The following is a 26,734-nucleotide window of genomic DNA, read 5'->3' as shown; positions in this document are numbered from 1 at the left end:
ATGACTCTTTCTTGATTATATATGCATATATAATTATTATAAATATATAATTATATATTATATATCTAATATATTTTATTTTATAAAATAACTATAACCATATATTATATACATTATATGTCTAGACATGTCTATGTGTATATTATATATACATGTATATACATGCAATTATATATATACATGTGTATATATATTTTAAATGTACATATATATAATATATATACATTTAATATATATTTGTTATATATGTATATTTTTACATATTTGTATAAATATGTAGATATTTTTAATTTTATCTAGTCAAACTGATTAATATTTCCCTTTATAGACTGTGTTTCACAGTTTATACAAGTTCTTGGCTGGCACAGTAGCTCAAGCCTGTAATTCTAGCACTTTGGGAGGCCAAGATGAGAGGATCGCTTGAGCCAAGGAGTTTGAGACAAGCCTGGACAACACAGGGAGACCCCGTCTCTATAAAAAATAAAAATAAAAAATTAACTGAGTGTGATAGCACACACCTGTGGTCCCAGCTACTTAGGAGGCCTGAGGTGGGAGGATCACTTGAGCCCAGGGAGGTCAAGGCTGCAGTGAGCTGTGACTGTGACACTGCATTCCAGCCTGAGCAACAGAGCAAGAAACTGTCTCAAAATACAAAAGTAAGTTCTTCTCTACCCCAATATCATAAGTATTCATTCTATAAAAGAACACAATTTCGTTTTAGCACATATTATGGAGCCACGGTAAATAGCACCTATCAGGGCATCAATAAATGTAGGCTAGCTGCTGTTAATATGACTTTTTTTTACTTTTCTATTCTTACCACTCTAGTAAAAATGCTCTCAAAAGTCATCAGTAATTTCTCACTGCCAGAACATATGTCCTCTAATCAGGCTAAAGAACTTTTGCACAGTGAAAGAAATTATCATCAGAGTGAACAGGCAACTTAAAGAATGGGAGAAAATTTTTGCAATCTACCTATCTGACAAAGGGCTAATATCCAGAATCTACAAAGAACTTAGGCAAATTTGCAAGAAAAAAACAACCCCATCAAAAAGTGGGCAAAGGATATGAACAGACACTTCTCAAAAGGAGACAGTTACGCAGCCAACAAACATGAAAAAAAGCTCATCATCACTGGTCATTAAAGAAATGCAAATAAAAACCACAATGAGATACCATCTCATGCCAGTTAGAATGGTGATCATCAAAGTCAGGATACAGCAGATGTTGGAGAGGATGTGGAGAAATAGAAACACTTTTACACTGTTGGTGGAAGTATAAATTAGTTGAACCATTATGGAAGACAGTCTGGCTATTCCTCAAGGATCTAGAGCTAGAAATACCATTTGACCCAGCAATCCCATTACTGGATACATACTCAAAGGATTATAAATCATTCTATTACGAAGAATGTTTATTCCAGCACTGTTCATTCCAGCACTGTTCACAACAGAAGACTTGGAACCAACCCAAATGCCCATCAATGATAGACTGGATGAAGAAAATGTGACACATATACACCATGGAATGCTATGCAGATACACAAAAGAATGAGTTCATGTCCTTTGCAGGGACATGGATGAAGCTGGAAACCATCGTTCTCAGCAAAGTAACAAAAGAACAGAAAACCAAACACCCCATGTTCTCACTCCTAAGTGGGAGCTGAACAATGAAAACACATGGGCACAGGGAGGGGAACATCACACATAGGGTCCTGTCAGGGGTTGGGGGTTAAGGGAGGGAACAGCCTTAGGAAAATACCTAATGTAGATGACATGTTGATGGGTGTAGCAAATCGCCATGGCATGTGTATACCTATGTAACAAACCTGCACATTCTGCACATGTACACCAGAACTTAAAGTATAATTTTTAAAAAAAAAGGTATTTCCTTAAGAGCCTAGCATGGTGCCTGGCACCCAATGAGTAACATGAATTATTAAAGGAAAATATAATTATTGAAAGAATTTGTACACATGGAAATTCAAAACCATCAAGTAAAGTCAATTTCAGATACTGAAACATCCTTAATAATTAAAAAAATTTATCAGTTTTAGATTAACTAAGGTGATACTTTTAATTATCAGAGAATGCCGGGCTCGGTGGCTCAAGCCTGTAATCCCAGCACTTTGGGAGGCCGAGGCGGGTGGATCACGAGGTCGAGAGATCGAGACCATCCTGGTCAACATGGTGAAACCCCGTCTCTACTAAAACTACAAAAAAATTAGCTGGGCATGGTGGCACGTGCCTGTAATCCCAGCTACTCAGGAAGCTGAGGCAGGAGAATTGCCTGAACCCAGGAGGCGGAGGTTGCAGTGGGCCAAGATCGCGCCATTGCACTCCAGCCTGGGTAACAAGAGCGAAACTCCGTCTCAAAAAAAAAAAAAAAAAAAAAAATTAGCAGAGAACTTGACAAAGAATATTAACATATCAATTCAAATAATATTTACTTGGGATTCATACTGTAAGTCCAAAATTATGGGGATGTAACAAAAAAAATTACAAGATCCTTTTCCTCAAGTAGTTAACAAGAAACCCAAACCACATGGTAATATATTACGGGTTATATGAAATACAAATACTTAGCAAATACATTGCAAAAGTAGATTAAAAACAATGAAATTAAAACAATTTCAACAATTAGAAATCAAACAATGAAAAGTTACATGATGATTTCTACAAAAATTTTTAAATGGTTTACAAATTTTACACTTACCTTCATATTTAAAATGGTAACATTTTCCAAGCAATAATACAGGAGAATTTCTACTAAAATACGTCTTTGTTTTCAACACCCAACCTAACAAAAAAAAAAAAGAAAGAAAGAAAGAAAGAAAACGTCTTATAATTAAAAGATTTCAGACTAAGAGTCTAGCAGTATTTTCTTTTGTTTAATTTCAAACCATTGATTATTACTTACGGATGTGCATTTTTGGCAACAGTTTCAAACTACAGTATTTGGACAATGAACTGGAAATACAGGCAATTCATCCTAGTTTCAAATAAAATTAAGAATTTTAAAGACTTTTAAAACTATCCAATTAAAGAACATAAGAAAGGAAAATATTTAATTTTAATTTATTTTCAGATAGGTCACAATCGTCTTTATCAAGTTCTCACCATATTCTTCTGGTACAAAATTTAAACTGCCAATTGTGTTTTTCCTGAATTTGCATTATCAAGGTGTTTTACTGAATTCTGTTTTCACACTTATTTTATGAATATGAGCTTTTTTCCTATTCAAACTCGTTCTGTCCAAGTACTTCTCCATCTTAGGTGGGCTTCAAAAAATCTCCATATAATTCTTACTGAATTTGTTTGCAAACCAAAAGGAACTAGGTTAAAAATAAGATCTAGGAGAAATATCAGAGGTATCAGTGCAGGAACTTTACAGTCTATTTTCTGTGTGAAGAGGCCTATTTTGCTTATTTCCTGGCACAGAGATGAGGCTGCCTGAAATTGTATCTGAAAAGCCAAGGTATTATCATCACCTGAATAAATTCTATATGCTTTAGAACACTAAAAAAACAAAAAACAAAAAACAAAAAACTATACAAGCCATGAGGATATTAATATACTCTAGCAACTTAAAAAAAAAAAAAAAAAAAAAAAGAGGGGGAGACCACATCATATGCTTGAGTTTCTAAGCAATGTTTATGATAATACTTGGCTCCTTCCTCAGGAGATAGTTTTAACTATATTCCTTATAGACATGTTTTATTCAGAGTAAAGTATGCCAGCCGGGCATGGTGGCTAACGCCTGTAATCCCAGTACTTTCGGAGGCTGAGGTGGGCGGATCACCTGAGGTCAGCAGTTCAAGACCAGCCTGGCCAACATGGTGAAACCCCATCTCGGTTTAAAAACAAACAAACAAACAAACAAACAAACAAACAAACAAAAAAAGTAAAGTATCCATTTGTTCTCAAGTAATTGTCAGTGACTTAAGAAGGAAGATAATGCATATTGCCAAATATTTCTCTGGATTTATACAATTTTTAAAACATGATGCTTACTATATTTCATGTTGTTCCAAGCAGATATAAATTTAGTTTTTAGCTTGTCAACTTCATCTGTTCCTGTAGCCTCCATATTCAAATTCTAATGGAACAGCCATCACTTGATTGCATTCTTCTGTAGAGTTTAATCTTTTATACTGATTAAAAATTCCTTTAAAAACTCCTTTAAAAAAATTAAGGAAAAATAAGTAATTAGTATATATATGGTTATATGGAGCCATACCTGTTAAAGTTACTTAAGTGATTAGATAGAATTTAACTGGAAATGAACAAAGCAATTTCTCTTTTTACCATTAGAAATAAACAGAAAACCAATTTCTCATCTTACAAACAAAAATCTTACAGAAGATATATTTTAATTACAAAAAATGTTTACTACCAAATATACAACAATAAACCTAGCAACAATCTCCTCCAGTTGTTCACAACTGAATACAATAAATCAGTTTAGTAACACAGCTCTGCTCTGGTGCACTGGTGCTAGTGAGAATATTCAAAATTTTTTTTATCGGTAATTAGAAAAGGTGATTTGAAATCTTATAAAAAATCTTGACTATCTTCAGAATGAAGACTTCCACTTATATTGATTAGTCACTACTTTCACATAAAGTCCTATTATTTTGTTTTTTAAATAAGACATTTCCTACATTTCCTTCCTATTTCCATACTGCATCACTTAAAAAAACAGAATGGCTTAAATTTATAATGGAAAACATTTTCTTACTTTAAAATAGAATAAATGTAGCTCATAAGTGTTTGTTTTATTACTGACTTCAGAGAAAATTGAGATGTGTGACATAATCTGAAAAGGAACAAATTATAACTGAAAATGCTTGTGATTATTTGCAATAATTCACAGACAGTTTACTTTTCAAGAAAAGAATGCTGCACAGAACATTACCCTTTTAGGGTTATAAATATCTACTCAAAAATATTGATACATTCATTTCTATTACAATAGACATTCCCTTTTATAATGTGTATTAAAAGTTACTAATCATACATCATAGTTATGAGCCAGGAGAAAGCATGGTCTATTAGAAGAACTTAAAAAGTCAATGTGACTAGAAAACAGAAAAGTCTAAAAAAATTTTTTAAATGGCATGAGATGAGGCTATATGGTTATACAGATCCCAAAGCACAAAGGGCCTTGTACACCAGGTTAAAAATTTCGTTCTTTATCCTTAGAGCAACTGTTTCAAACAGGAATATCATAACCAGATTCAGTAGGTTGGTTTGTTTTACTTCAATAGCAGCATGAAGAACATGGAAAGGAACAAGAATAGACAATGAGTTTACTCCTACAGGTTGAGTATCCCTTATCCAAAATGCTTGGGAGTATTTGGATTTCTACATTTTTTTAAATATTTGCATTATGTATACTTACTAGTTGAGCATCATTAATCCAAAAATCCAAAATGCTCTAGTGAGCATTTCCTTAGAGCATTATATTGGCAATCAAAAAGTTACAGATCCTGGAAAATTTTAGATGTCTTGATTTTTGGATTAGGGATGCTCAACCTATATTATACAGGACGACGAGATGATAGCTTGGACTTGGAGCAGTGAAGATGGAAAAATGGACAGCTGAGGAAGCATGTAGAAAATTCAGTATGTCTTGGTGATAACAATCGATATGGAAGGTAAAGAACAGGGATATGCCAAAGATGGTGCCAATCACTGAAATAGGAAACATCAGGAAAGGGAGAAGTTAGAGGGAGAAGACTATGAATTTGATTTGAGATATGTGGTATTGATGTCTCTGAGAAACACAAGTAAAGAATCATTTTATTTTTTGGGGTTTGTTGTTGTTGTTGTTCTTTTTTTTGAGACACAGTCTCACTCTGTCACCCAGACTGGAATGCAGTGGTGCAATCTCGGCCTCACTGCAACCTCCGGCTCCTGGGTTCAAGCAATTCTCTGCCTCAGCCTCCCAAGTAGCTGGGATTGCAGGTGCCTGTCACCACACTTGGCTAATTTTTTTGTATTTTTAGTAGAGATGGGGTTTCACCATCTTGGCCAGGCTGGTCTTGAACTCCTGACACTGTGATCCACCTGCCTCGTCCTTCCAAAGTGCTGGGATTACAGACGTGAGCCACCACTCCTGGCCGTTCTTTTCCTTAATCATTAGATAAATTATTGCCAGGTAGTGTTCTAGGCACCGCAAGTACATCTCAGAACAAAGGCAATGAAATACCTACTTCCTTGGAACTTACACTCTAGCTACATTCTCTGGATGTCAATCAACTAGGCAGTTGGATATATAGCTCTGGAGCTCAAAGGAGAGGTCTGGGCTAGGCATACTGATTTGAGAACTGCTGATGTATATATGAGAATGAAAGCTATAAACACATTCCTCAGGGACTCTGCTTTGTTTGTTCATACACCTAGCACTTGGCACAGTTCCTGGTACTTAAGGATGATATTTAAGACCCTTCATGAAATAACCCCTGCCTACTTACCAGCTTCCTCTTTTACTACTTCACATGCAGCATATGCTGAAACTACATTTAATATATAATATAAAAACTACATTTAATATATAAACGTATATAAAACTACATTTAGCATATATTATAATATAAAATATTTACATATTTTATATTAATAAAATATTTATTATTTTTATTTATATATTTATATTTATATATCATTATATAAATATTAAAAATATATAAATATATAAATATTATTATATAAATATATATAAATATATTTATATTATATATATTTAAATATATTTATATACTTATTTATATTAATAAAATAGTATAAATATTTTATATTAATATATTACTATAAAAGCTTCCTGAACTTGGTATGTTATCAGATATCTCCATATGTTTGCATCTATTCCCTCTACCTCTAGTGCCTTACTACTCACTCTCACTGTATGACTACCTTACTATCATAGAGTCCCTCAAACCCAGCTTCAGTTTCACTTCCTCTGGCAAGATCAATATGATTTCCTGACTACCCTCTCCAAACTTCAAACTAAGATAGTTGTCCTCCTCTTAGTTCTCATAGGATCCTATGTTTTCCTGTATCATCACACTCATTGCACTATACTGTAACTGAGTGTCCTTAAATTCTGTCGGGCACACAATTGGCTCTCAAAAATATTTATTAAAGGAATCAATGAACTGATAAGAAATATAGGTATATCACTAGCAGCACTCTCACCAGAATTAGAATTTTTTTTAACTGACACTAGAATAAAGAAAAGAAGAATTTTCCTCAAGAAAACTGCATACATAATTTAGCAAATTCTGGAAAAGCAAGAAAAGGAAGAGAGTTTATAAAATTTGTGAATTATATATAGTGTATCCACATGATGGATTATACATCCATTAAAAATGTCTCCTAAAATGGGGAAACACTATGCAGAATCTGAAACTTATGTATCATATGACACAGGAAGGGCAGGGACAGCAGAGGGGGAATGAAAGGAGTTAGAAAGTAAGAAAAGACTGCCGGGCGCGGTGGCTCAAGCCTGTAATCCCAGCACTTTGGGAGGCCGAGGCAGGTGGATCACGAGGTCAGGAGATCGAGACCACCCTGGTCAACATGATGAAACCCCATCTCTACTAAAAATACAAAAAATTAGCTGGGCATGGTGGTGCGTGCCTGTAATCCCAGTTACTCAGGAGGTTGAGGCAGAAGAATTGCCTGAACCCAGGAGGCGGAGGGTGCGGTGAGCCGAGATCGCGCCATTGCACTCCAGCCTGGGTAACAAGAGCGAAACTCCATCTCAAAAAAAAGAAAAAAAAAAAGTAAAAAAAGAATTATACCAAAATGTTAAAAGTAGTTTCTCTGTAGTTATTTTTATACCACAATTGCCCACATTTTCCAAATCTTAACACATTTATTATTTTTTATTTTTTTAGAATTTATTATTTTTAGAATTTAAAAAATTTATTTTTAAAAAGCCACCAAGCTTGAATCTCTTAAATCCAAAATTTTAAAATGAGAGAATGTACATGCATGTATCTTCTTCCTAAGTCAGAAAGAAAGAAGGCCACAGGAAAGAATTTTTGGTTCAGACAGTTCCCATCACCAGCCACCAATAATACTCTGGATAGTCCTCAGCAAGTGTGAAAATCAAGAAGCCTTAAACCGGATGGGGAAAAAACAGACAGTGAGCAATTAGACATGTTATATGGGGAAGTCTGTATCTTAGATAATGACTCCTAAGTAAATAAATAAGCAAGGTAAGATGCTCAGACAAACTCATGAAGGCAGAGTATAAAGCATGGTTACCAGAGGCTGGGAAGGGTAATGAGAGCGTTGGGAAGAGGTGGGAATGGTTAATGGGTACAAAAAGAAAAACAGGGCCGATCGCGGTGGCTCAAGCCTGTAATCCCAGCACTTTGGGAGGCCGAGGCGGGTGGATCACGAGGTCAAGAGATCGAGACCATCCTGGTCAACATGGTGAAACCCCGTCTCTATTAAAAAAAAAAAATACAAAAAATTAGCTGGGCATGGTGGCGCGTGCCTGTAATCCCGGCTACTCAGGAGGCGGAGGCAGGAGAATTTCCTGAACCCAGGAGGCGGAGGTTGCGGTGAGCCGAGAACGCGCCATTGCACTCCAGCCTGGGTAACAAGAGCGAAACTCCGTCTCAAAAAAAAAGAAAAAAGCAAAAAAAGAAAAACAGAAAGAATAAATATGACCTAGTATTTGATAGCCCAACAGGGTGATTATAGTCAATAATAATTTAATTGAACATTTTAAAATAACTAAAAGAGCATAACTGGATTGTTTGTAACACAAAGGATGTACACTTGAGGGAATGGATACCCCATTTTCCATGATATAAGTATGACACATTTCATGTCTATATCAAAACATCTCATGTGCCCCATAAATATATACACCTACTATGTACCCACAAAAATTAAAATTAAAAATTAAAAAAAGATGCTGTGATAGATACAGAAATTAATAAAACAAATATTCTAACCTCAAGGCACTTAGAGTACCTTAACAATAATAACGATAACTTTTTTTTTTTCGTCAAAACTCCTGCTATGTAGCTACATTATTTACTCAGAATAACTTTACCCCCAAGCTTGAAACAATTGAAATACCTTTGGAACACACTCTTAACTATTCTATGAAAATATTTTCATTATCATTGTCAGATAGAGTAGTCGAGAATGATAAAATTATTATCATAAGATTAAACTAAAGATGAGTTGTTGCTAGTTTAAAAAATAATTCAGCATAGTTACTTTTCATATGACTAAAATTAAATTCCATTCTTCTATAAAGACTGAAACCCACTTTATTTCTGTAACAAAAATTTAAATGGAGCCAGGCGTGGTGGCTCACACCTGTAATCCCCACACTTTGGAAGGCTAAGAGGGAGGACTCCTTGAGCCCAGAAGTTTTCAAGACCAGCCTGGGCAACATAGTGAGTTTTTTTCCTTATAAAATTAAAAATTAGCCAGGCATGGTGGCATGTGTCTATAGTCCCAGCTACTAGGGAGGTTGGGGGATCACTTGAGCCCAGGAAGTCAGGGCTGCAGTAAGCTATCATTGAACCATTGCACTCCAACCTGGATGACAGAACAAGATCTTCTAAAATAAATAAATAAATAAATAAAATGGCTGTTCCCAAAAATCTTAACTTTGGATAAATCAGAGATTATTTTGAAAAATGATCCCTTGAACCATTTACAAATTGAGACACTTTATAAAGAATAACAAAAAATTCCTAATGAAAAGGAGAGTTGCCTTAAAGCATATTAAAACACATTATAAAACTACAATAAAGTTTAACATCATTTAAACTTATTTTTCTTATTAGCACAGGAAGACACTGAATAAAATATAACGGAGAGCATAGAAATAAACCCAAGCACATTTAAGAATTCAGGCCGGGCGCGGTGGCTCAAGCCTGTAATCCCAGCACTTTGGGAGGCCGAGGCGGGTGGATCACAAGGTCAAGAGATCGAGACCATCCTGGTCAACGTGGTGAAACCCTGTCTCTACTAAAAATACAAAAAAGTAGCTGGGCATGGTGGCACATGCCTGTAATCCCAGCTACTCGGGAGGCTGAGGCAGGAGAATTGCCTGAACCCAGGAGGCGGAGGTTGCGGTGAGCCGAGACCGTGCCATTGCACTCCAGCCTGGGTAACAAGAGAGAAACTCCATCTCAAAAAAAAAAAAAAAAAAAAAAAAGAATTTAGTATCTAATATGAAAAATACTTCACATCAGTGAGAAAAGATGGTTAATTTAAAAAATAATGCCAAAATAATAAGCTAGACAGTTTTTAAAATAAAGCTAGATAACAACCTCAATAAATGATGAATTCTAGATGAATCAAATATTTAAATACAAATGCAAACACATAGTTATATGTGTACTATGTGTACACACTCCAAGGAAACATAGATTTAAATTATTTTTTAAATCCTGGGGTAGAAAAGGCCTTTCTGTCTGGGCACAGTGGCTCACGCCTATAATCCCAGCACTTTGGGAGGTCGAAGTGGGCAAATCACCTGAAGTCAGGAGTTCAATACCAGCCTGGCCAACGTGGTGAAACTCTGTCTCTACTAAAAATACAAAAAAATTAGCCTGGTGTGGTGGCATGTGCCTGTAATCCCAGCTACTTGGGAGACTGAGGCAGGTTGAGGCAGAATTGCTTCAACCCAGGAGGTGGAGGTTGTAATGAGCTGAGATTGTACTACTTCACTCCAGCCTGGGCAACAAAGCAAGATTCCGTCTCAAAAAAAAAAAATAAGGCTTTTCTAAGCATGGTATACAAAACCAAAAATCAGAAAGGAAAATGTAATTAAACAAAAATGAACATTTTATAGAGAAAGAACAAAACAGCATAAGGTTCAGTTACAATTCATCAATAAGGAAAAAAGTTCAATACAAATTACATATATAAAGAGTTAATGTCCTTAATATACAAAAAGCTCTTATAATCAGTAAAGAAAAACCTAAACAGAAAAAAAAAGGCAACTGGAAAAAGAAAGAAGCCATAAACATACAAAATATTTTCAACCTTACTAGACCTAAGAAATGTACATTAAAGGAATTTCATTTTTTTCATTATCATAAGAGATAAAATTGGCAATCCTGAAGAAACAAGCATAATTACTAACAATAACATAACTATTTCTCAAATTAACTCACAAATAATAACATAATTATTTCTCAAATTAACTCTCTGATGGCAAAGAATAGCATAGCCAGAACATAACAGACATAAAATCATCTGCTGATGACTAAATTATGGCATATACATATTACAGTGATATGGATCTGTATTTATCACTATAAAAAGATATCGAGGGCATAGAATGGGAAAAAAAGAGGAACTTATGAATGTCGATGCATAAATATCATATATATATATATATATATATATACACACACACATATGCCCACACATGTACATATATGCATAAAACAATGTGTAGAAGTTCAAAACGTTCGTTTGTTTGTTTCCCTGAGACGGAAGTCTTGCTCTGTTGCACAGGCTGGAGTGCAATGGCATGATCTCAGCTCACTGCAACCTCCACCTCCCAGGTTTAAGCAATTCTCCTGCCTCAGCCTCCCAAGTAGCTGGGATTACAGGCATGCACCACCACACCCAGCTAATTTTTATATTTTTAGTATAGACAGGGTTTCACCATGTTTGCCAGGCTGGTCTCGAACTCCTGACCTCAGGGGATTCACCTGCCTCAAAGTGGATTCCCAGCCCACTTCCAAAGTGCTGGGATTACAGGCATGAGCCACCACTCCCAGCCCATAACGTTAGTGTCTAAGAAATGAACCTCTACTTTGACTTTCTTCTTTGTATTTCTCTTTAATATTTAAATTGTTCACATTGAGCCTCTTTTAAAAAATATCAAAATTATTCAAAAGTAAATTGTTCAAATAAAAAATTGAATACACTAAATTACAAATGTAACCAGGTTATATTAAATTCTAACATTACAACTGAAACTGCTGAACTAAAAAATCGACCTTGTAGACATCCTATTACAAAATTCCTAAACAGCTGATAAAGTCAAAATGCTGAGACCTTTTTTTTCTCCTTTTTAAGATAAAGAACCTTATTCTTGTGGTTCTGAAAGACATCAGATTCAGCTATTTAGTCATGTGAAAATTTAACTTCCTCAATTTAATTCCCTAAGGCAACTCTAGCTAAATAAAATAACTTGGAGAATTACTCCTTGTTAATTCATAATGTATGTTCTCTTTAAAATAAATGGGGTGACATCTGGAAAGAGAAAAAGTAATAAATTAATGCTTTGGTCTATTAAAATATTTTATTTATATTTATGTGAGATAAGCCAAGGAAAAGCAAGACAAACAGCACTTTTAGTTTAACTGCAAATGAGTAAAAGAAAAACACAAATGAGGAAACCGCAATGATCTTTAAAAGTCCCTATCATACATTCAGCATTTCTCAATAACTTAAAAAAAAAAAAAAAAGTAAAAGTCTCACTAAAAAATTCTAAAATTACCCTTACCCTTACCCACAAACTCCCTTTCCAGAAGCTTCCCTGTTTTTGTTTAAAAAGAAAAAATTAAAATGCATGTGTCTACAAAGCATAAAGAAAAGTAATAATTTAGCCATTATCGAGTATATTTCAATTCCTGAAGCAGTTAAAATACCTGGTTTCACTGCCCCAGTGATCAACTGATAGGCCAAAATTCGTTTACTCTATGTGGTGTCATCAGATTCTCAGTCTAGAAAAGCATCAAAATAATATACTTCACAATTTCCAAATTATTTTTAGAAGGTGCTTATGAATTATTTCTTTAAAAACTATCAGAAATTATTAAATCTTTTCTTTTTTTTTTTAAAGGGTCTCCCTCTGTTGCCTATGCTAGAGTGTGCAGTCGCACAATCATCGTTCACTGCAGACTTAAAAACTCTTGCATTCCAGCAATCCTCCCACCTCAGCCTCCCAAGTAGCTGGGACTACAGGCACCCATCACCATCCCTGGCTTAGAGAAATTATTAAATCTTTTTTCAAGCAGATGTTCTTTACTAACACATACTACAGCCACCTTATCATCCACCATCTTCATATTTCTGTTCATTGTTAACATTCTAACAAATGTTCTGCTTAGAGGTAAGATCAAGGCTTCTAACAAATCCATTTTAATAATAGCATTAAAGAGGAGAAAACTCTATTTTATCATATCTCAGTAAACAAAGATAAAGCTAACAGATGAAGTTGATTCCTAAACTTTTCTGTTAATGATGCAAAAAGCAGAGTGAAGACTAAGCAGAATTCTTTTGGAGAGCAGAGCTACATTTGATATGAAAATTATCGATTGAGATCCAGAAGTCATTTTTGGAGAGTCACTTTTCTAACCAATAACCATGAATTAAGAGAGTCAAAAACTTATAAACTGATAAATGTAAAGAGTACTCAAATCAATGTACCCGAAGGGCAGGTGAAGGTAATCAGCCTCTCCCATCTAGCAATAAGTAGACTACTTTATCCACTGAGGATTTAAAGCCAAGTAAATGCTCCTGGCAGAACTTTAGAGACTAAGTCTATGGAACACATCTCAGTCACATGGTACAATGGGTAAAAGCACTGCAGACCTCTGGAATTTGCATATGCTCAGGCATCTTCCCCAAATAGTATTCTGCTGCTAGATGAAATACAGATATTGATTTAGAATTTCTGACATGCTTTTAGCTGTATCATTAAATACAATGAACTGAGATGTCTACTCTAGTTTTTTATCTATTGTATGTAACCTTTTCTACCTGCTTGCATTTTTAGTAACAAATATCAATCCTTTATCTGATCTTGAAGGTCTCTAATACAACGGGCTATCATCTCTGCTCTCATTTCTTCTCTCTCTCTTCTTTGTTTACAGAAACATCAATTATTGTATCCATTTGTATTCCTTCTCTTCACCTATACCTGCCAACCTTCTATCTTCAAGCACTGAACTTGTACTCTATAAACAGTCAGTTTGTAATTCTTTTCCTTATCTTTTTAAAAAGTAGCAAATATGAAAGGGAGAGCAATAATAATAATATTTATGTGCAATGTCCCCTTTCAGAGTTAAGGGGTAGGCAAGGTAAATGGCAGTAAGAGATAAAGACAAAAAGACTCGAAAAAGGAACAGCAACACAATAAAGGCAAGATGTGTAGTTTCAGAAAATGGCTTTGAAAAGAATAAACGACTGATAGCAGAAAGACTATAAGATAGTTTTGCCTCAAGAAAAATCTTATAAACATTCTTAGGACTCCTCAGGATCACATCCTCCAATAAAAAACACTAAATCAATGCACAGCTACTTTATAATGATGACTAAATAAAATATCAATGTATTCTTCTCTTAATCTAAGTAAAATATATATGAGAAACTAAGTATTGAGAAGACACACATTTATCATCACACATGACTTCTGCCACGTTCCTCACACATGGCTTGCGGCAAAAACCTCCACCTGTGCAGCACTGCATGCTACATGTTCATAGACTGTGCAAAGTCATCATCATAACCAACCTAAATAAGATATAAGGAGTTAAAATGACCTCAATTATCTACTTGAAGACCAAAACAAGAATTATTAATGACATCTAGGCTGTTTAAAGATAGCCTTAAGCCTTGATCTTATCTCTAAGAACACAGTTGTTTGATAAATAAATTTTAATTATGTCAGGTTCTTAGTAACCTCTAAGTCAAAGGTAACTATGAATACCTGGAGCCTCCATATTTACTTCAAAATGCAACTTTCCAAGCTATAGATAGCTGTAGACTGCTATCTCTATATAAGAGGTAATACAGTGAGTAAAATGATTTAATCAACAAAGTATAATTAACCCCTCTAAGGACTGAAGAATTTAAGAATCTCAGGACTAAGCCGGGCGCGGTGGCTCAAGCCTGTAATCCCAGCACTTTGGGAGGCCGAGGCGGGTGGATCACGAGGTCGAGAGATCGAGACCATCCTGGTCAACATGGTGAAACCCCGTCTCTACTAAAAATGCAAAAAATTAGCTGGGCATGGTGGCACGTGCCTGTAATCCCAGCTACTCAGGAGGCTGAGGCAGGAGAATTGCCTGAACCCAGGAGGCGGAGGTTGCAGTGAGCCGAGATTGCGCCATTGCACTCCAGCCTGGGTAACAAGAGCGAAACTCCGCCTCAAAAAAAAAAAAAAAAAAAAAAAAAAAGCCGGGCGCGGTGGCTCAAGCCTGTAATCCCAGCACTTTGGGAGGCCGAGGCGGGCGGATCACGAGGTCGAGAGATCGAGACCATCCTGGTCAACATGGTGAAACCCCGTCTCTACTAAAAATACAAAAAATTATCTGGGCATGGTGGCGCGTGCCTGTAATCCCAGCTACTCAGGAGGCTGAGGCAGGAGAATTGCTTGAACCCAGGAGGCGGAGGTTGTGGTGAGCCGAGATCGCGCCATTGCACTCCAGCCTGGGTAACAAGAGCGAAACTCCGTCTCAAAAAAAAAAAAAAAAAAAAAAATCTCAGGACTGAAAGAGAATTTACAAAGCATTTAATAACTAGTACTTTTTTTGTTTTTTGGTGGTTTGTGTTTTTTGGGTTTTAGGGGAGATTTTTCTTCTTCAGTTTTTGTTTGTTTATTTGTTTTTTGAGACAAGGTCTTGCTCTGTTGCCCAAGCTGGAGTGCAGTGCCACACTCTCAGCTCACTGTAGCCTCAACCTCCTGGGCTCAAGTCATCCTCCCACCCCAGTTCCCTAGTAGCTGGGACTACACGCCTGGCTACCTTTCTGTATTTTTTATAGAGATGGGGTTTTTCTACGTTGCTCAGGCTGGTCTCAAACTCCTGACCTCAAGTCATCCGCCTGCCTCAGCCTCCCAAAGTTCCAGGACTACAGGCATAAGCCACCATGCCTAGCACTAGTAAGTATTAACAGTAGTTCTTGATCATTGTCTCACACGATACAAGCTTTCACTAATATTTCCTAATCAATAGTACTTGGGTAGAGAGTAGTTGTGACAGAAAATGTGTAAGTTTAAAAGAATGAAAAAAGTATCACTACCATCCTGAGAGTTCTGATTTGCTCTCTGGTTGACTCACTAATAATCAACTACTAATTGGGTTCAACCACCCATACAGTAACGAGATCTCCTTTACAACAACATCCTTGCCAGCTGCAGTCCCTCAGCCTCTGATGGAACACTTCTAGAAAAATACTAAATGAATATTGCACTACACCTCAAAATATGCTATAAATGTAAAAGCCCAAAAATGTTTTAAGCTGTTTATTTTCATAACTCTTCTAGAACATCCATAGCTGTTGTAGAGTATCCATAGGAACTACAGGATTATCTGCTAATTTTAAACAATTAGACTTGCTAAAATGATATTATGTGAAACCAAATTTCTGTCTACATTATTTTCACTAACTGTTCCTGGTTGTAACCTCTGAAACTAATCCTTCCATTTGACAGCCCATCTGATATTTTTTTTTTTTTTTTTTGAGACGGAGTTTCGCTCTTGTTACCCAGGCTGGAGTGCAATGGTGCGATCTTGGCTCACCACAGCCTCCGCCTCCTGGGTTCAAGCAATTCTCCTGCCTCAGCCTCCTGAGTAGCTGGGATTACAGGCACACACCACCATGCCCAGCTAATGTTTTGTATTTTTAGTAGAGACAGGGTTTCACCTTGTTGACCAGGATGGTCTCGATCTCTCGACCTCGTGATCCACCCGCCTCGGCCTCCCAAAGTGCTGGGATTACAGGCTTGAGCCACCGCGCCCGGCCTCCATCTGATATTTAAAGACATACCTCCTAACTCCCTAGCCCCCAGTCTTCTCTTTTCTACATTAAATATGCCAATTCCTTCAACTGATCAGAAGACCGTCTATGTGTGGTAATGAGAACCTCAATCAGGGTACTGGTAAAAGGATTAGAAATGAGTAGATAAAAGTAGCTAGTTGACATGGTAGACCTAGCAACGTCATACAAATATATGGATGTGTATATGCCCACATACAAGAGAGGAGACTAAAGTGACTCTGAGATTTCAGGTCTAATGTTTAGGAGGAAAATGGTTCCACTAACCAAAACAGGGAACCCAAGTAGAGAAGACTAAGGTGAGGATAGGAAATTCAGTTTGAGATACAGTGATTTTTGAGGTGTGTAATAAGTAAATATAAATGCTATCATGGTGCCTTTAAGAGGTGACTGGGTGCCAGGCGCGGTGGCTCAAGCCTGTAATCCCAGCACTTTGGGAGGCCGAGGCGGGTGGATCACGAGGTCGAGAGATCTAGACCATCCTGGTCAACATGGTGAAACCCCGTCTCTACTAAAAGTGCAAAAAATTAGCTGGGCATGGTGGCACGTGCCTGTAATCCCAGCTACTCAGGAGGCTGAGGCAGGAGAATTGCCTGAGCCCAGGAGGCAGAGGTTGCGGTGAGCCGAGATCGCGCCATTGCACTCCAGCCTGGGTAACAAGGGCGAAACTCCGTCTCAAAAAAAAAAAAAAAAAAGAGGTGACTGGGTAATGGGGGTTCTGCCCTCATGAATAAATTAATTCACTTATGGATTATGGATTAACAGGTTATCACAGGAGTGGGACTGGAGCCTTTATAAGGAGAAAGTGAGACTTGAGCTAGTGTGCTTAGCTCTGTCACCGCGTGATCCCCTGCACCACCTCAAGACTCTGCAGAGCCCCCACTAGCAAGAAGGCCTTCACCAGATACAGCTCCTCAACCTTGGACTTTTCAGCTTTCATAACTACAAGGAATAAATTCCTTTTCTTTATAAATTACCCAATTTCAGGTATTCTGTTATAAGCAATGGAAGACAGACTACAACAATGGATAAGACCTTTTCCAAGACCCATTATATTAGTTACTCTTGCCAAGAAAAAGGTGCATCTTTATTATGGAAGCTAGTACTACATGTAATTTAAACACAAAACATCACATTTTTTCATCAAGTATTTGAGTGGTTACTCCTACAAGGCACTGAGGGAGATACAATGAGCCATGAAACCCAGTTCCTGCCCTCATTAATCTTACATTCTAATAAACAAGATGCTTATAACTAACCATAAGACTAAATGTGGTTATTATCTTACAATAGTGATATAAAGTATCACAACTATTAAGAGACATATTTCCCCCCTTCCAATGAGAATATTCACACATGAATAATACCAAAGGGTAAAATACCGTCACAACAAGCATTCTTCAAATACAAAGAAGGACTTAATGAAAAACATAAATCTTTCCATTCTGGTTATAAATACAGGAAAACATTAGAGCTATTACTTGGGAATTAGTTACTAAGTACCCCCAACAATTATGTCCATTGTTAAAGATTAATGCTTGAATTGTATCATCAGTTAAAAGAAGAGCATTGTTTAAAATGTTCACAAACACAATTGTTTTGGCTTACAAATGGAATCACTTGATGTCACTTTTGTCATTCCTAATTTCAAATAAGATTATATCAATTGAAAAATAGAACTACAAGCTTAGAGCCTTACAAGTCTTAAAATCGAATATTCTCCAGCTGATAGAACTGTTCTAGAGTTCCCTATAACTATATATTATGACAAAGTTTTAAATTATGTCACTTTAGTAGTTTTACAGATAACATTTTACAGTCTATTAAAAAGTAATTTAGTAAGACCCTAACTAATAACATAATCACAGAGAAAAAATAATTCAAATAACTTTGAACATCTATTTTGACTACATATACCTTTAGTGGGATATATTCTAAGAACATTAAATAGCAAAGAAATTTTTACTTGGCCAATCTGTTGCTGAAAGCAGTATCAGTCAGTCCAGTAATTCCAAACCTATTTTATGTGTGTTGTAAGATAGGTTAGATGAATAAAAATTGTGATATAATTGAGAATCAGAATTCTCTCTTTGAGAAAACAGAGGTAGAAACAGGAATTGGAAGGAAGTGATGAGAATTCTGCAGTGTTCAATCTGAATTGAAGGTATGCTATGAACTCATGATTTCTTAAAAAGTGTATATATTGGCCAGGCATGGTGGCTCACGCCTGTCATCCCAGCACTTTGGAAGGCCGAGGCAGGGAGACCACCTGAGGTCGGGAGTTGAAGACCAGACTGACCAACATGGAGAAATCCCATCTCTACTAAAAATACAAAATTAGCCGGGCGTGGTGGTGCATGCCTGTAATCCCAGCTACTTAGGAGACTAAGGAAGGAAAATCGCCTGAACTTAGGAGGCGGAGGTTGCGGGTAGCCAAGATGGCGCCATTCATTGCACTCTAGCCTGGGCAACAACAGCAAAATTCCGTCTCAAAAAAAAAACAAAACTGTATATGTGTGTCCATTTAAAGGGTCTAGAACCAGTGACACCCTAGTAACAAAGAGCATATTCAATGCCCAGATCTTGGTTTCTAAGTATCATTTTCCACTAAAATAAACCAGGATTCTGTGGTAAAATGGCTGATTCCATGTATTGGGCAGGAAATGTACAAGTTTGGGCTGGAACATCTTATTATACAAATATGAGAAAGAAAGTACTCAAACACCAATGTGGACATATCCAAAGGTCTTGGGAACCAACTTGAAGGATCTACTACTGATTAGATTTTTAAAAATTTAATCATCAAAAGGAATGATGGTAGCAAATTATAACACATTAATTTTGAGGGAAAAAAAAACAAAAGGATCCTTGGGTACATAGTAATACTAAAATAAAAGAAGAGAAGAGAAAGCTCTTAATTTAGAGAAGAGAGCCAGCAAATATACGTAGGAATGACAGAAGCGGTAAATCACTATTTGGCAACCACCAATGCTTTTATCAATGGCTACTAAAATCACTGGATAAGAAAATTTAAAAACCTGCAAAACAGAATATCCCATATGATCTCAATTTATCACCCCCATGGATTATTATATACAAAAGGGAAAGTGTACTTTCAAAATATAAAAATCTGGCTAAACTAAGTGATCAAACTTAATCACTAATAATGGAATAAACCATCATGTTAATCTTAACATGATGAAATGGAAAATTTAAAACATTACCCATGTAATAGAAAAAAAAAAAAAAACCCACAACTCTTCAATCTGAAACCAATTGTGAGGAAAAAAATCACGATTTTGTGAGGCATTCTACCTGAAGACAAAAAAGGAAAGAAAAGGTAAAGACTGTTCTAGATAAAACAGACATTTAAGTACTAAATACAATTGATGTCTTTGATTGGATTCAGTATTTTTTTAATGCTATAATGACATTACTGGGATATTTGGGCAAATCTAATTGTTGAATATGGACTGTACATTAGACAGTATCATCATATCAAGGTTAAATTATTTGGATATGCTAATGGCATTATAGTTATGTAAGAGAATGTGCTAGTTCTTAGGAGATGCATGATGAATTATTTGAGGGTAAAGTCTCATGATGTTTCCACCTTACTTTCAAATAGTTGAGCAAGAAAGTGTGTGTGTGTGTATTTATATAGAAAGAGGACTTGTCTAACAGCAAGGAATGAGAGCAAAAGAGGTATAATGTTAACTAGTGAATCTAGGTAAAGGATATACAGGTATTTGTTGTACTACCATTTCAATGTTTTTATAGGCTGAAAGTAAAAAGAAAAAATGAGGAAAAAAGGTAGAAATTAGGTTGACTTTAGAGCAGCTGATCAGACTTGATCATAACTACTCTTCACCCTATTCATAAGAGCTAAAAGTGGGTACAAAGATCAAAAAGGTTTGGTTAAAAATAAAGGTAATAGCCGGGCGCAGTGGCTCAAGCCTGTAATCCCAGCACTTTGGGAGGCTGAGGCGGGTGGATCACGAAGTCAAGAGATCGAGACCATCCCGGTCAACATGGTGAAACCCCGTCTCTACTAAAAATACAAAAAATTAGCTGGGCATGGTGGCGCGTGCCTGTAATCCCCAGCTACTCAGGAGGCTGAGGCAGGAGAATTGCCTGAACCCAGGAGGCGGAGGTTGCGGTGAGCCGAGATCGCGCCATTGCATTCCAGCCTGGGTAACAAGAGCTAAACTCGTCTCAAAAAAAAAATTAAATTAAATTTAAAAAAAAGGTAATAACCCTAACAAACAATAAGTAATCACAAACTAATCACCGTAAGTTTTCTATCAGGGTTGTAAACTACACATAATCTCATAAGAATTCTGTGGAAGATGATATGTGCTGGTTTATCTGGGACAAAAGTGAATAAGCAAAACTATTTTACATATTTTCTCCAAATCTAAATATCAAACAATTTTTTTTTCTCAAATTGAGTTTTATTAGTTACAAGGTATCCCAAAATTAAAATGGTGTCACATGAGTCAAGATGATCTTGAACCCAGTATCACTATAATAATAATAATAATAATAAACATTTAAAATCTGTACCGATAATATTATTAACCTACATACATATATCATCTCATTTAATTTTCACATTTCTATGAGGCTGGTACTATTATTATCCTGACCTTATATATATAAAAAAAAAAAAATGGCTTGGAAAAGCTATGTAACTTCTTTAAGGTCATACTGCTAGTATATAGCAAATAGAGACCATGAATCCAGGCAGTCTAACACCAAACTCTCTTTGCTCTATACTCTACACTCTACCACTTTACTATGAAATGTAAAATTTAAATAAACTATAAGTCACTACTGTTTCAGTCCAGTATCTATCAAAAATTACATGAATGAGGCCGGGCGCAGTGGCTCAAGCCTGTAATCCCAGCACTTTGGGAGGCCGAGGCGGGTGGATCACGAGGTCGAGAGATCGAGACCATCCTGGTCAACGATGGTGAAACCCCGTCTCTACTAAAAATACAAAAAATTAGCTGGGCATGGTGGCACGTGCCTGTAATCCCAGCTACTCAGGAGGCCGAGGCAGGAGAATTGCTTGAACCCAGGAGGCGGAGGTTGCGGTGAGCCGAGATCGCGCCATTGCACTCCAGCCTGGGTAACAAGAGTGAAACTCCGTCTCAAAAAAAAAAAATTACATGAATGAAGCATTTCAAAGAAAAATCAAAAGCATGTATTTTTTCCCTAATGCACAATTATGTATGTACCAAATGAAGTCAGAATTTAACCAGATGCCAATTTACTGCCAAATCTCATGTGAAAATAAAGATGATATATAACTGCATTATTCAGTTACCTATTCATATATATGGTTTAATACATTACAGATAGATTCAAAACACAGACCAACATATTTCCAGACGCTTTCATTTAGAACTTCACCCCTGCTCGATCAAGAAAAAAATGATACCAAAAAAACATATTTCAGGCATAGTTATTACTCAAATATACAAAACTGAAACAATGACACAAAAGGGTAAAAAAATAACTATGAAATTAACCTTAAACACTGCTACAACAACAAAAAATACTAATAAAGCATGTTTCCCAAACCTAGTCCTCTGTGAATGGTGCAACAATCTTTCCAGTTACATAAGCCAAAAACCTATGATCAGCCAATGATATCTTCTTCTCTCTCACCTTCTATATCTAATCCATCACCTAGTTCCACCTCCTGAACACCTCTCGAATCCAACCACTTCTCTCTCTCTTACTGTTACCACCTTGTCCAAAAGATCAACTCTCAATGGGCTACTCCAACAATCTCCTAACTAGCCTCTCCCCATTCCCACTCTTATCCCCTCCATCATCAGTTCGTCCACTGTGTAACATCAAGTCCTTTTTTAACAGCATTTACCATAGTTGTAACTTTAAATTTCTTTGACTATTTAATTCCTGTCTGCCTCCTCTGGTAGACAGTAAATTCTATGAGGATAAGGACCATATTTATTCACTACTATACCACTGTGGCCTACAAGAGTGCCCAGTTAATAAATAAAGGCTAAATGACTGAATGTATGTCAAAGATTATAATTTGTAAATAGTCTGAAAAATAAAAGTAAAGTGCTTTATAAGGCTCACCAATTATTTTACATCACAGATTTTTACTTTTTTGTCTTTTTGAGACAGTGTCCTAATTTCTACCTACCAATCCCTAACCACTAATTAAAGTCCAGATTAAATCTCATCTTCTTCATGAAACATTCCCTAGTTATCTCTCTTCTCACCTTTTAACATTCTAAGACACTCACATAAAATCGAATATATATTGACTATATTTTCTGCTTCTTGAAGGCAAAGTCTACATCTCATACATTCTGCCGGAGTATAAGCTCCCTAAGAGCAGGGATTTCTGTTTCTTGTTCACTGCTATATCCCCAGTAACTTGAAGGGTGTCTGCTCAGTAAGCATGTGTTGATTTAATGCTCTTTATATATTCCAGGATAGCGCACAAATCCTTGCAGCTGTTGTATGGTAGGAAGAGTCAAAAAGAACTAAATTCCTTAAATTCTTCAAGCTTCAGTTTTTTTATATGCTAAATGTAAATAATACTCAATAGCTTACTTAGTTGGTATAACTGAGCTAATGCTTTAAAAACCTCTATGCAGAGCTGAGCACAAGAGGATACTCTCGTTTTTTTAGAGGAGACTCTTACAATAAAGGTTTTGGTGATTTGGGGACAATAATTAAAGAGTAACAAGTAGTCACTAAGTGCCTACTAAATGAACAAAATCGCAGGAAAAATATTAAAAGACTGAGTAATGTCTAGCTTATTTTTTCAATAAAAAATTATGAGTAAATTTATTCTGAAATATATTTAGCCCCAAATCTTAAGCATGGCTGAAACCATTTCAGCATTTTGTGCATTAATTAGGAATAATCCCAATTTAACATTGTACCAGTATTAATATTTATACTTTACTGACATATGTAGAGCATATTTGATTGCTTAAAAAATAATAATCTCAGTATAAGAACCTCTTTAGTGCAATAATCAGAAGAGAAAAGCTGCAAACTCATTTAAGTTACGTGGTTCCCCAGAAAGTCAGACAATTTCTGCCTTTTTATAAAACATTAGTGAACAGAATGCTGTTCACAAGAACTATCAAAATATCTAGAAATACTTCATAACCAATGACCATAAATACATTTTTCCAAATACTTGCATCCTATTATAAAGAAGAAGAGCATTAATTAAATGGCTTTTGGTGTCTTTTTACTAAATTACACAATTCCTTAGATTGGCCACTTTTTGACATGCGATTCTAAAAATTTTATAGCGAATTAACTGATAATTCAATATAGTTTCAGACTACTGGACTAATTAGAAACTCTTCTCTGTTCAGAGAAGAAGCTTTATCAATTTGAAACTCACAAAATACATAGACTTCACCTTTCAAAGCCTTTCCAATCCCTCTGGGTACTTTCAATGACTCATAATCTAATTACAAGTCACAAGCAAACAAGAAGGAAAGATCATTACCTTGTCTCTTTCTGCCATCAACCGACACAAAATCATTGCCAAAAACCCACTGGGGACATACGGTCCAAGCAGGAAAACAGAAGAAAACTCCTAAGTAATTTGGATGGAAAGGCATTAATATATGCAAGGTAGTGTGTTACGGTTTGAAACAGTAACAAACACCAAAAAGGGAGAAAGAGGCTAGGAATGGGAACAGAGACATCGTGGGGATCCAGGGTTTTTTTCCTCCTTTTTTTATTTTCTAAACAAGGCCGACAGAGAGAGCAGCGGGGTATGAGGAAGGATCAAATGGATGCTATAGATCAGGGGGAAAGGTCTTGCCTGGAACATCTAAGAAACCCACGAGGAAAGGAGGAACAGATGCCCACAGTTAGGCTTACGGTTTATCTCTGGAACCCAGGACAGAGCGAGGAAGAGTCAAAAGACAAATGACACTAGAAAGGAGAGACAAGGGAGGCGCCAAAACCCTCAGAGAACCCAGCTGGTTGGCCACAGGATCTTCACTGAAGGCGGACCCCAAGAAACCTGGTCATTCGGGGACCAAAGACACTAAGTCCCAACCTTCTCGACTCTCCTAGCCTCAAGCCGATCCCTCACCGAAACAGAAGGACTGGAGAACTGTAAAAATGTGTAGGAGCCACCAACCCGGGAAGTGCTCCAGCTCTCGCAGCAGCCACCACAAAAGCAGCCCGCACACACGCAGACGCTCCAACCTCAGCGCCGCAGCTACAGGTACTTTGAGCACCCCGGCCACCGTAGTAAGAGGAACCGCCTCCCCTTCAAATCCATAAGATCAGCCACTTCCGGCATACGAAGGCCTTGCGTTAGGCAGCAGCGATAGCGGCAGCGTAGAGGTCTCTACCGCGCTTACTTTAGCCATCCCTTTTTCCCGCCTGTCCGCGCCCCCGTCCCGCTAATCCGCCAATCGAGCAAGCGCAGAACCAAGAGAAAGTATCCATCCGTGAGAACTGTCTTCTCAGATAGACAAACTACATTATGGCTGCCATAAAGTCCTGTTGAGCACTTGGACTTCAACTACCAGCAGGCCATGCAGCCCTTGCCTCTGGCGCAGGAACTGCAAGAACCAGCATGCATTGCGTCCTTCTTCCTCGCACCCCGGAGCAAGATAGACTCTAAGCCCCACTTTGATTAAAAAAATAAAAAGCAAGGCCGGGCGCGGTGGCTCACGCCTGTAATCCCAGCACTTTGGGTGGCCGAGGCGGGTGGATCACGAGGTCAAGAGATCGAGACCATCCTGGTCAACATGGTGAAACCCCGTCTCTACTAAAAATACAAAAAATTAGCTGGGCATGGTGGCACGTGCCTGTAATCCCAGCTACTCAGGAGCCTGAGGCAGGAGAATTGCCTGAACCCAGGAGGCAGAGGTTGCGGTGAGCCGAGATCGTGCCATTGCACTCCAGCCTGGGTAACAAGCACAAAACTCGGTCTCAAAATAAATAAATAAATAAAATGCCTTCTTACCCTGTTGTGAAGGAGCTCTAAGCTAGGCCATAGTTAGGACTTTAGGTTACTTATAAAACATCAAGGGATATGTGCACTTATTTTCCATATTCAGATTATTTTCAAGCTATAAAACAGGACAGCCGAGCGCGATGGGCCGCGTCTATAATCCCAGCACTTTGGGAGACCGAGGCGGGTGGATCGCTCGAGATCAGGAGTTCGAGACCAACCTGGCCAACATGGTGAAAGCCCATCTCTATTAAAAAACTAGAAAAGTTACCCGGACGTGGCGGTGGGCGCCTGTAATTCCAGCTACTCAAGAGGCTGAGGTAGAAGACTCGCTTGCACCCGGCAGGCGAAGGTTGCAGTGAGCGAGATCGCACCACTGTACTTAAGCCTGAACGACGGAGGGAGGGTTTGTGGGGGAAAAAAAAAGGGGGGGGGTGGTCTAAGGTCTAAAAATGCTTTTTATAACGTGGAAATTTTTGGGCCAGGCGCAGTGGCTCACGCCTGTAATCCCAGCACTTTAGTTTTTAATAAAGACCAGGTTTCACCATGTTGACCAGCCAGGCCAACATGGTGAAACCTGGTCTTTATTAAAAACAAAAAATATTAGCTAGGCATAGTGGCACGTGCCTGTAGTCTCAACTACTAAGAAGACTGAGGCAGGAGAATCCCTTGAACCCGGGAGGCGGAGGTTTCAGTGAGCCAAGATTGTGCCACTGCACTCCAGCCTGAGGGAGAGAGCAAGACCCCATCCAAAAAAGAAAAAATAAAAATAAATCAAGTGGAAATGTTTATCTTTACTCCTAAATGATGTCAAGAGAAATACTAAGTTACTACAAAATGTAATCCCATGCAGTTTTACAGTACCGCAGATCTTGTTGGAGCAAGGACTACCAGACATGCTTCTGAATTACATAGAAAATTATACTGAAAACTAGAAATAAAATATGAACCGTCTATA

General features: G+C 37.2%; 1 protein-coding gene across 8 annotated transcripts in view; it reads right to left on the bottom strand.

Moving 5' to 3' along the window:
- The window catches only part of ATG4C (autophagy related 4C cysteine peptidase), a 156,248-nt gene extending 130,925 nt beyond the window's left edge, over positions 1-25,323 (bottom strand). The window contains exons 1-4 of one of the 8 annotated variants that reach the window (XM_074380937.1): positions 24,952-25,131; positions 24,307-24,396; positions 4,014-4,179; positions 2,716-2,799 (exon numbers count right to left, since the gene is read on the bottom strand). In XM_074380937.1, the coding sequence (XP_074237038.1) occupies positions 2,716-2,799; positions 4,014-4,089 (160 nt within the window). In that variant the 5' untranslated portion in view covers positions 4,090-4,179; positions 24,307-24,396; positions 24,952-25,131. Of the gene's footprint in view, positions 1-2,715; positions 2,800-2,919; positions 2,992-4,013; positions 4,180-4,740; positions 6,564-24,306; positions 24,397-24,903; positions 25,132-25,177 lie in introns of those variants that run through there. The other 7 variants (XM_074380940.1, XM_074380939.1, XM_074380936.1 and 4 more) reach the window with 7 other exon arrangements.
- Positions 25,324-26,734: the final 1,411 nt, after the last annotated feature.

The sequence above is a fragment of the Saimiri boliviensis genome, chromosome 11, assembly GCF_048565385.1.
Source record: "Saimiri boliviensis isolate mSaiBol1 chromosome 11, mSaiBol1.pri, whole genome shotgun sequence".
NCBI lineage: Eukaryota > Metazoa > Chordata > Mammalia > Primates > Cebidae > Saimiri > Saimiri boliviensis.
Note: the sequence above shows the minus strand (reverse complement) of the source record. Positions and strands in the feature narration are given on the sequence as shown.